This window comes from Octopus sinensis, linkage group LG1 (genome assembly GCF_006345805.1).
Source record: "Octopus sinensis linkage group LG1, ASM634580v1, whole genome shotgun sequence".
NCBI classification, from domain to species: Eukaryota; Metazoa; Mollusca; class Cephalopoda; order Octopoda; family Octopodidae; genus Octopus; species Octopus sinensis.
The window spans coordinates 66,872,359-66,884,776 of record NC_042997.1 but is presented as its reverse complement, the minus strand read 5'-3'; the positions used below and the strand labels follow the sequence as shown (position 1 = coordinate 66,884,776).

Genomic DNA, 12,418 nt, shown 5'->3' with positions numbered 1-12,418 from the left:
ATATAATGGTGTCAAATCTTGGCACAAGGCAATCGGCTTTTGAAGGGAGAGAGGAATCAATTACATCAACCCATTGTTGAACGGTATTTATTTTTACTGACCCCAAAAATATGAAAGGTAAAGTTGACCTCAGTGGAATTTGAACTCGGGACATTAAGATGCTAAGCTATTTGTCCAGTGTGCTAACAGTTCAGCCAGCTCACCACTTTAATAACAATTCTTTCTACTATAGGAATAAGGTCTGAAATTTGGAGACATAGAGTTAGTCAATTTGACTGACCCCCAGTGCTCAACTAGTACTTATTTCTTTGACCCCAAACAGACAAATGGTAAAGTCAACCTCAGCAGGATTTGAACTCAGAACATAAAGACAAACAAAATATTGCTAAACAATTTGCCTGGCATACTAACAGTTTTGCCAGTTCAGCACCTTAATAATTATCTTTTACAGGCATTTTTTTATCCCCAACTGAGGATATTCCCTTCATTTTTACATCTCTCTGACTTATCCCACTCTGATAACAGAAAACTCAGTTCATGGAATCTTTACTCATGCTAGGCTATTCTAGAAATAGCTGTAAGAGACTCTATATGTTTCTATTCTCTATCTAAATCAAATGTCTTTTTCAAGTGATGCCAAACATTTTGCTATTTTATTATTATACTAATTTATATCTATCTGCTCAAGGACAAACAACTTCTAGCCATCATACTTTCAATTACAGTTCAAACCAGTTTAGTGGTAAACCAAACTGAGCACTCATAGTCAACTATTACTTTACATCAGTTGACAAAAACTCCTTATATATTCTATACACACACAAATTTATACTATATATATATATATATATATATATATATATATATATCTACCTTATTAGAATGAAGGATAGCAGGATTCCTAATCAGATGCTCTATGGAGAACTTGTGAATGGAAGGAGATTCCAGCAGAAACCAAGGCTGCGATTTAAGGACTGTGTCAAGTCCTCAAAAACCCTGTGATATGCAGGTCACTGACTGGGAGAACAATGCCTGTCATCGCCACAGATGGAGGAAGCAGGTTAAAGAGGGGATCGACACTTTTGAGAGAGCACGTATCCAGCATGAAGAACTTAAGCGAGCTGCGCGAAAGCACACGGCTCGTATAGTGAATGGGGAAAGCTTGGTCTGCAATGTTTGCAGTCGTGTATGCTTGTCAAGAGCAGGGCTCATTAGCCACTAACGGAGCCGCAAATGCAAAATATAAGTTAGTCCTAGAGCACACAATGTTCCTGAAGGTCGGCAATGGTTTTCCTCAGTCACGAGTGGACGGCCATCATATATATATATATATATATATATATATATATATATACATACACACATTCTTATATACACATATATATCAGGGGCATATATTCCGGGTGTGCTAGGAAACTACCACCTGTGTCATCTCTTGTGAAAGGTAGGAGAGTCCAGTTTGCTGGACATTGTTGTAGAGCTGAAAAAGGAGTAATTTCTACTCTTCTCCTCTGGAAGCCATCTACTCGCAATACCAGAGGGCGCACACTCTCCTACCCTGATGTAATCTCCAGGGATACAGGCATCCAGCAACAGGACCTCCATAATGCCATGATGGACCGTGAAGTCTGGCGTAGCATGGTAAATTTCATTGTCTCGACCACGGTCGAACAATGATGATGATGTGTTAGGTGTGTGCTGCACATGCATTGAAAATGGTAAATTCATTATAAATATAAGGTTGTCCCAAAAGTTCGTAGAAAGTCTTGGAAAATAATGGTCTTTATTTTGAGGAATAATTTTTGTTGTTTCTGTTAGTACTTGGCGAGTAAAAATTCAATTTTCGCAAGTGTTTACGAACTTTTGGGACAACCTAATATTAACCTTGCTCATTAATTTAATCACAAATCTCAATGGAAAATTTTTGTTATATCCCTGCTTGAAATTTGGGAGCAATGGGTGTGGCAGCACACCCAATACAACAACCACCATGTGCCACTGATTATACATACATACAAACACATAATACATATACACATACATACATACATACACACACGCAAATATTTATATACATATATATATATATATATATACACACACACACGCATACAAACACATAATACATATACACATACATACATACACACACACGCAAATATTTATATACATATTATATACATATAAATATTTATATATATATATATATATATATATATATATATATATATACACACACACACACGCATATATGCTGAAACAAAAGAGAACTTTTGGTGACCATGATAGAAACAAAAAGACTACATTGGGAACAGCTTCCAGGAATCAACCTGGAAGGGAATGGACATGGATAACCCTAAAAGCTCAACAGAAAAATGAAATTGACAATATCTTGGTCGATAAAAGGCGCATACTGCAAGACGTCTCAGTAGTAGCGCCATTCAACACAAAGATCATGATAATGAAATCAGAGAGAAAAAGGCTCTGCACACCTCAATGAAGAATCAACGCGTCAAGGTCTTTGATGTGATGCAGTTACAGGAAGCTATCAAGAAGGAGATTTGGGAGCTCGATGAGGACTACAATTTGCTAGTCCAGAAATTTAAAAACTGAATATGGAAAGCAAAACTTGCAAGCCAGCGGGAGCCTGACGGAAGATCACCTCGAGTAATTTCATTCTCTGCAAAGCGATCAGACAATATCTAAAAAAATGCCTTCGTGATTCACAGACTGAAGCAATTGATGCAAGTTGCAGAGGAAAGGAAAAGTTTTAAAATATGCAGAAGGTTGGTACTCTATAGGTCGGAGGTAATGATGCTTAAGAACAAGGATGGGCGCAGGATGACAGACAAAGGGAGATGGAGGAGGTGTAAAACCTGCGATGAAAGTAAAGATTACGTACATCCGGAGGTTAGGGTGACGTTTTTTATTACGCCAAAAAAGGGTGGTGTACATATTCTTTACCTCCGCCAAACCTGCCACACCGACCTTTTTAAATCATCAGTGAAGCTCGGTCCCCCACAACCACAAATGTTGGACATTTCACCTAATATGATCAGTGAAATTGAAAATGCTTTCAAACTGATGAAAAGAAAGTTCCTGGGAAAGATGGCTTTACACTAAAGATGTTAAGATGCAAAGGGGAAGAGCTGTTGAAAAGCCTTGTTCAATCGCCATCTAAAAAAGGGTAAAATAGCCTCAAAGTGGAAAGCGTCAAATACCATCTTGCATCATAACAATGATGATCAAGAAGATTTAAAAAGCTATCGCCGCTTGTCCCACTCTTATGTGTCTACTTATAGACTGCTGTGTCCACCTGTTAACAGCAGTCTGACTGGTATTTCAAATTTAGCGGCTTAAGTTTAAGCAACTCACACAGCCGTTAAGTTCAGCCCTCGAAATGACACGCTAGAAACTGTCGAAAACGTAACAACACAGTAATTGCTACCCTACATACCTACCACCCGCCCCATTACTAGTTCAGTGGCCGGTTTGTATCAGCACCGATAGATGTATAAACACGCTGACCTATGAGGTGAAAAAAATACGCTGTAAAGTTCGTAAAATGGATGAGCATCTTCTTCACAGAGACATGAGAACCTTTTTAAATGATGATAAATTTACAACCCATCAGATAACTACACATGATGTGTTCGACTCGACTTAAGTAAAATTTATCAAGTAGAACCGGCAGATTAAAGCACTCAGAGGACAACAGAAATTAAATCGATCTGTTGTGTACAATATTCTTTTCAGGTGTGTAGAGCTGAGAAATTTCTTAATTTGTCCGTTTTTCTCTCACAATTTAATATTTTCAATGCTGACTCAGAATCCTTTAGGTTTCTCTCTCTCTCTCTCTCTCTCTACACGCACACACGTTATGACTCACGTTACCAACACCGCACACCCACGTCTTGGTTTCGCTTCCCTCCTACGATCACAACATTTAACGTTGACTGAGTCACCCTGTCAACTTGTAGTTAGAACTACCTTCGGTGTCCACGGTTAACTACACAATCATCAGCTATATCATTGGCATACATTATATAGATAGAGAAAATATCTGTTATAGGTTATACATTAATGCACATTATATACGATATATATATATCCATTATATATGTAGGTATGCCACATATGTGTGTGCGAGCGTGTATGTAAGGCCGCAGTCCTATGACTGAAACCATTAAAAGAATAAAATATATATATATATACAAAGTCTATGCATGAAATTTTCCAAGTTATACACGTGAACACAAACAAGATACACACTACACAGTAAGCTGTACTCCACTGCCATTAAAATATATCAGTCACAGACTACTTTTCATATCAACACACATCACCAGCCAACGAAGGAGAACCCAATACGGTCATTCGACCTGTTAGAAATAACAGCCAAACTGCCTTCAACTCATACCCTACCATTTAAAAAAAAAAAAGAAAGAAATGGTCGTGGTTGTAACGTCATGAGCTTTGACCATTAACTATGTTCGATCAGGTCTGATCCGAAAATTGAAAAAAAAAAATTCAAATTTCAGAAAGTGTTATCTGACGGATTTCTTATTTTTTATTTTAAAAAGAGGGAGACAAAACACTGGCTAATAATAATAATCCCCATTAAAAGACATCACTTTAGCTTTACAGGTATTAAATGCCCCCAAAATACTGATTATATTTGATCCCACACGAAACTGCGTTCTTCAGATAAACAGTTTGTTGAAGGTCTCCAGAAATGTAGACAGACAGAGATGTTTGTGTTTGGCGTGTTTACTCGGGCATTCCTGAGCTTCTACCTTCGTCAACACGTTACTGAAATATATGCCACAATACATATATATTGATAGTATTTACATAAACACTCAGCTGTTAATTCATAAGATTGCGCTTGCTGGTAATTTAGCAAGAGCCACTTTTTTTTCTTTTCCACTATACAACGTGTCCTTCCTAATTTGAAACAGCAGAGTCCGAGTGGAAGGAGACCTGGATTCCATTTCTTGCAGGTCGCACGACCCGCATAGAGGTTTCCCAATTGGTAAGATAGGCACAGAGATGACCGAGATGGTTGAGAAGTTCGCTTCGCAGTGGGTCTCACAGTCGATCTCATTACGTGACATAGTCAGCATGTGTCTCTTACCATGATCTAAAGTTCACCTAAGACTTGTGAATGAAAACTAGGTACACCAACCGCAGAAGTCGAATGGACTGTACCACTAACTGAAAGGGCCAGCTTCGTCAGGCTAATTCTACCTGAGAATTAAGGATACTAATGTCTAAGCAATCCTAGGTCGCTTTTACGAATTCAATAATTCACCTGATCGAACAACGACGATGTATAACCATTGAAGCAGAGATCCAGACAGATAATAGGTAGATAGAGAGATGAAAGAAGGTATGAGAATAGGTAAAAGAGAGAGCCCCCATTGCAGAATCTCCTAGTAATCTCAAATAACCTAAGATCCATCAGTTCAGAACTAATCTAGGTTTGAGAAAAATTAATTTAGAAAAGCCATGATGAAAGTATTGAGGCCACTAAACAAGCAGAGAGGGTCATCACACACATAAGGGCTTTTAGGTTTAATGGAAGAAAAGTTTAGTGGTAATTTACAATTCCTTTTCGCCTGTTTTTGTTGTTGCATTATATATATATATATATATATACTATCAACAACATAATGATATTCTGAATAATAGAAAGAATTACGACAGCAACTGGTTGGAGATTAACAGATGTGATGACTGGAAATGTATTAGTTTAACATACCATCAGTAAGGGAAAGTAAAAACACACCGATAAAATATACACACCATGTATGCAGACTGCATACACATATAAATACATACATATATTAGACATAGTATTGGATACAATCAGTTTGTGAGGGGAAAAAAAGACACTGAATTAAAAGAATATGCGCAAAAAAAAGAAAAGGAAACAACTATTCTGAAATGTTAATAAGTTGGTAAGGATATTTTCATAGATGCTGGGTTGTTATTTTGTTCAGCCAGGAGATGATATTTGATTGCATTGACTCCACATTAGCAACCAATACAAACAAATGTAAGGAAGCAGAGACGTAAAATAAATAATAATATAATATAATGTAAAGAAATCGCCAACAAGAAGACAACCTGTGCCGTGGGTTGTAATGCTAACAACAGTGATATAGTAATAATAATAATGGCTTCTAATAATTCATAACAAAACTAACACCGACGACAATAATAACGATAATGTATAGTAATAACAAGAACAACAATAATAATTATAACAGCAGCAGCACTATAAGAATAAAGAATAATAATGATGATAGTGGTGGTGATGATAACAGCAATACTATCAACAAAAACGGTCGAAGACGTCGACAGTTTCTGTCGACTTCGTCAGAGGCAAATAGCTGGCCTGTCATCAGTTTCCATTAAAAGCCCGACAGCCAACTGGTCTCCATGTCGAACACCCTTCCGCTGCTTCAACATTGCTAAGCCAACACAAGACGAGCAAAGGAAACAGGTTTTTCGAAGATTTCATATTTTATACAATTTCTTTTAGATATACAGATAATAATCTAATATTTTGGTTTTCTTTTCGGTGGGTTTTGGTAGTCGTATGAAAATCCTGACTTTTAGATTTAGGTTAAAATATTTAAGATTTTTTTTTTAGGTTATACGATGGATGTATATATTATGGAAGAAGGAAATCGACCGCGTGTAATCTCATATTATTCTGACGGTCTGTTTATTCTGTGTGATCGTGGTGGTGGCGGTGCATTGGGTTTTAGTTCAATCTGAGTACTTACTTACCAGTTAACGTACTTTTCGTCACCAACTTTGCCGCAATCGGAGTGGATAAATTAGCAGAATACGTAGTGGCCACGTCAACTACAGCGTCACAGCACAACGCCGCCATACAACTCAATCCTCCTCCCCCTCTTTTCTTCCTCTTACTCTCTCTCTCCCCCTCTATCTTTTTGCTTTCACTCCTCTCTCCAACTATGATGCTTCTCCCTTTTTCTCTCGTATCGCTGTGGAGAAGGAAGAGATATAAAAAAAAACACAGCAACGCGTATGTACACCAAATTTGTGCTGTGGTTGTTGAAGTGTTTCACCTCCTCTAATAGTTATTACTACGCGGAGAGCTGTAAAACACTCCTACGTATTTCTTACTCATGACGACACTGCTACATCAAACTCAATAAACGATGACGTCAGTCAAGCCAAAGAACTATTTATCTTGAAGCTTCATCTAATCTCTCTATCTTCCCTCCTCCCTCCCTTCTCAGGTATTTAGAAATTGTTTCACTTATGAACCCTTTTTTTTTTCACTCTGGCATCATTATTTTTTTTCTTATAAGTAATATTACAGAACTATCTGTATAAATAGTTTCATCGTTCTGACAATATATATGCGCGCATGTGTATGTATGTTATTAAGTTGGGTGTGAACAAGTCAGAGAAACTGACACCCTGTCGTGATTATGCGACCCAACGAGGGAGTCGGTGTCATTCAACTTGCAAGAAATAATAGCCAAATCTCCTAATCATGCCTTACTATCTTATACAAGGACAGGACGACACATTAATTAATGTAGTCCTATATACCTGTAAAAAGGAGGGGATGGAATGCCTTCACTCAAAGTTTACCTACGGCTAAACACTACTAAAAATTTAATGATCTCCATCTCGTTAATATTTCATTGCAAATTCAATAGCAGAAGTCGCTTTCTTTTTTTCACTCACAGTAATTATTTTCTATAGTAAATCAATTCTTTGCTCTTACGTTCACAAAATGAGGTTTATACAGAATAGAAGGGGTTTAAGGTTGTCATGACATTCGTTTTTTTTTTTTTTTCTCTCTCTCTCTCAAGGGCATTAGTGACAGCAAAGAAGTTTCAATAGTGAGTGGAAGCTGTGTCGACCCCACTTTCCTTGCTAAGCTTACATTTTACTTCCTGGTTCAAAATGTTTTAAATTCGCGATGCTGGTTTTGTAAATACTCTAAATTTCCCCCCACAAAACTGATGGATCTTCCTTGTATTTAACTTAACGAACTATTTTCCGTTAACGCCCGTATATCATAAAACTTTCACTTCTGACTATAATTATTGACAATTCAGGGTCTAGTCTCTTTAATTAATGCAACTGAAAGTAAACACACTCAGATTTATACACACACATACATATATATATATATGTATGTACACATACATATATATATATATTTTTTTATACACACATATATATATTTTATACACACAGATACATAGTTATATTTTAAAACTCAATTACAAATTCTATCTTTTTATTCAATACATATTCACACACATCTATAGTACTAAAGTAGTTCCTATTTCAACAAATGGCTACCACTTATTCTCTGTCCTCTCTCTCATTATTCCTCCCCTTTATTCATTTTTCTATCTTTTTTCATATATTCCAACTCTCTCTTTCCTTCGTATCTCCCTCCCACTGTTTTTCTCCTTATCTCTTTCCTTCTTCTCCCTTGTCACATATTTACTCATCATATTGTTGTTGTTGTTTTTTTTGTTAAGATTTCATATTTATTCAGTGGAATTTCTATTGAAAACTTCACGAAGTATTTGTTTTTGTTATCTCCTTATTAAACACCTACTTCCGCGAGCCGCAAGACCTGGCGAAGCGCACAACTTGACTAAATAAATATCACTCAGCTTTTTCAAACCTTCAGAGATGCCTGATGTTTATACATTCTATTCGTAGTAGAGTTATCCAAATGATATCACATTCCACGTGCTAGGAATGTTCCATGCGATATCGATAATATAAACTGCGTAGTCAGTGCAGATGAAATTTCATTGGCTTAAGCGACAATCCATGTCATCAACGAGTTTGCACGTTACGTTAAAGATAATCTTAGATAATGTCCCTAAATGAAGATTAACGAAAAGATTTACGGCATTGAAAAGCTAGATTTTCTAAACATCTAATTTGTTGGGGCGGGAGTTGCCTATTTTCCCAAAGGTATCGTCGATTTTTAATACAAGGTAAAGGTGATGCATTAGATACGAATAATTATAGAGATATCAAGTTGTTGGATCAGGTAATGAAAGTCATGGAGAGGGTCATAGCCCAACTAATTAGGGAGAGAGTCAATTTAGACGAGATGCAGTTTGGGTTTGCGCTAGGGAAAAGCACCACTGATGCTATATTTCTGGTAAGACAGCTGTAGGACAAATACCTAGCCAAAGATAAACATCTGTACCTGGCTTCTGTTGACAGGGTCCCCCAATCCTTTATCTGATGGTCAATGTAGAAACTAGAGATAGACGAGTGGTTTGTGAGAGCTGTACCAGCCTTGTACAGAGATGCTGTCAGTAAGGTGAGGGTTGGCAACAAGTATAGTGAAGAATTCCAGGTAGGGGTAGGGATCCACCAAGGATCAGTCCTCCAAGCAATAACAGAGGAATTCAAGACAGGATACCCCTGGGAGCTTCGCTATGCTGATGACCTTGCTCTAATAGCTGAGTCACTATCAGAACCTCAGAAGTTTCAGGTGTGGAAGCAATGTCTAGAATTGAAGGGCCTTAGAGTCAATCTAGCAAAAACCAAAGTCTTAATAAGTAGGAAGGCAGACAAATCACAAATCCCTTCAGGTGGATGACCCTACTCGATCTGTGGAAAAGGCATAGGTAGAAACTCCATAAGATGTACCCAGTGTAAGCTAACTGGGAAGATAGTTTTTGTATGTCGAAAATGCTCAGGGGCAATAAACACTGAAAGTGCAGAACACAGCTTCCATCACATGCCAGGAGGAAAAACTAGTAGTTGATAGCTTCCGTTACCTAGGTGACCAAGTCAATAGCAGGGCTGGATGCTCTGGGAGTGTAGCTGCTAGAATAAGAATAACCTGGGCAAAGTTCAGAGAGCTCCTACCTCTGCTGGTGACAAAGGGCCTTAAGGTATCAACCTTAAGCTGTAAGTGCACACATCACTTACATGAAGTAGTTTTCTTTCTACTTATTTTGTCTTCAATGATTATGAAGTACTTTCATAGTATTATCTAACATGCTGTATTACTATTATCTTTTTTATTTATTTTTTTACCTATTACTTATTTCAGTCATTAGACTGTGGCCATACTGGTGCTCCACATTGAAGAATTTTTAATCAAATGAAACAACACCAATACTTTTTATTTTTAAGCCTGGTACTTATTCTATTGGTCCCTTTTCCAAACTGCTAAGTTACAGGGACATAAACAAACCAACACTGGTCGCCATGCAAACACACACATATATATAGTGTGGCAGGCTTCTTTCAGTTTCCCTCTACCAAATCCATGTACAGGTGTAACTATAAACAATATGGAAGAATGAAAATACATGAAAACGCCACTTAGTGTGGTCATTGTCATCATACATTGTGAACTACCAACAAACAATTAATGATTAAAACCCCACACTAAAACATCAAGAAATTTCAATTGCCTATTAGTTACATTTAAAGTGTTGTATTAGGGTTGTTACATAGTTATTGATAAATAACATTGGGTGAGTTACATGTTACATTCGTAATTACCACTCTAATATTCCTGTGATTCTCATACATTTTTATTAAACCGAAACATTTACATATATATATATATATATATATTACAGTTGAATAAGCAGAACAGCCTTCAAGAGATATCAAAATGGAATAAGTTCAAGTTTTCGTGGCATAATATACTGAATAATATTGAAAACAGTTCATAGTTACTGAGAAGAGATAAAGCAGACAGAATGAAAACACTGGTATAGCTTCTAGTTACACTTCAGGTCATTCTCAGCAGAACAAGTAAAGAGAGTGAAAGCATCTACTACGCAACTGAATAATTTAGTTCCATGTAGTGCCAGATATCATTCTGTAAGGAAACATAGAAGAGGGTAAGAGGCCATTTTACAGAGTAGAGTGACAGGGCTTTGTAAAGACTTCTAGGTGGCTCTGCCTAGGGTTCAGTTTGCCAGCTTCTTATGACAATATGGTTTCTAGAAAATATGACTAGACTATTTAGCAGGAAGATTTCAATCCACTTGTTTACATACAAGTCAATCTGATTGGTTGACCCATGTTTGCAGGTAATGCCTATTATGGCAGTAGAAAACCATGGTCTAGAACACAATGATTCAAAATTCAGCAGAGCCTCACACGGCATCAAATGGCTTACTCTCCTATCTTCGTTTTATCTTCAGATAATTATGCCCTGTAAGCAATACCTATTCACTGCCTGCCTTTGTCTCCCAACTCTAACCTGAACTCCTTTTCTGACATATCTTTAGGTCCACTGATACACAACCACTGAATGTAGAATATCATTGGTTATTTAAGTTGAATGAAGTAGTCCAGACAACATTCTTGTCATTGTTCTTGAGCTGTGCTCCTGGGTTGATCTTCAGTCTTACCAAATGTGGGGCTGAAGATGATATTTCTCATGCTTAAGAGAGGGAGTGAAGACACATGACCTAGCAGTTGGAGTGTTGCACTCATGATTGCAAGATCATGTTTTCAATTCACAGACCAGGTGATGCATTGTGCTTTTGAGAAAAAACACTTTAATTTCACATTGCTCTAGTCCATTCAACTGTAAATTAGTAACTCTGCAACAGAGTTTGTTTTCCATTCAGGTGGAATGTTATACTTGGTCACTTATACTCCATAGAAACTGGGTAACTGTCCCTATGAGTCCTGAAAATCCAAGCAATGATAAACCATAATTAAGATAGAAAAGAGGGGAATTTTCTCAGATCCTTATGTTGATTGATTTAACCCTTTAGCATTCAAATTATTCTGTTAAATGTAATGTTTATTTATACAAATTGGTTTGAATTAATCATTCATTATCTTGCTACCTGTAGATTTCAATGATGTGATAGTGTATTCTTAGAATGACATTGTATAGTAGTTGTAAGAGACTGAATTTGGTCAGTTTGAACATTATACATGTAGAATATTTGGGCCTGGAATGGCCATCTAAACAGTTAAATAATTATGAATTTTGTCCTTAATTGTCTTTCTGCTTTCAGTGACCATAATAAGCATGGCTTCAGCAGAGTCAAATTCAATTCAAACCTTTTTGGCTTTCTGCTCTTCAAAACTTTGACTACAAAGTTGTCTCTTTCTTTGCTTATGTTCACCCAATAACTTACTTTTAATATCTTTTGAGTAAGTTAAAAAGAAAATTCTTTATGAAATTAGCAGTAAGTTCAGAGTAATTATCTTAAATTTATTGATCTTGACTTGTTTTTTCTAATGTCAAATATAATTTTTTCCATCAACTCTTTGAGTCATCTACTGTATTGCTGACCAAACAACCAAGTTTATGAGATCTTAAAATAATTGCTTTTCATTTTCATATGTTTAAATTGTCAGTTTCCCCCCGTCTCTCTCTCTCTCTCTCTCTCTT

General features: G+C 36.7%; 1 protein-coding gene across 7 annotated transcripts in view; it reads right to left on the bottom strand.

Annotated features, from left to right (window-relative positions):
* LOC115213853 (cAMP-responsive element modulator) overlaps nucleotides 1-7,100 on the bottom strand; it is a 95,898-nt gene extending 88,798 nt beyond the window's left edge. For 2 of the 7 annotated variants that reach the window (XM_029782795.2, XM_029782820.2), the window contains exon 1: nucleotides 6,802-6,933. Coding sequence is in view for 1 of the 7 variants with exons in the window: in XM_029782828.2 (XP_029638688.1) it covers nucleotides 6,798-6,907 (110 nt within the window). In the remaining 6 variants the exon portion in view is untranslated. Of the gene's footprint in view, nucleotides 1-6,797 lie in introns of all 7 variants that reach the window. The other 5 variants (XM_036501680.1, XM_029782812.2, XM_029782828.2 and 2 more) reach the window with 4 other exon arrangements.
* Between the last annotated feature and the right edge of the window lie 5,318 nt (nucleotides 7,101-12,418).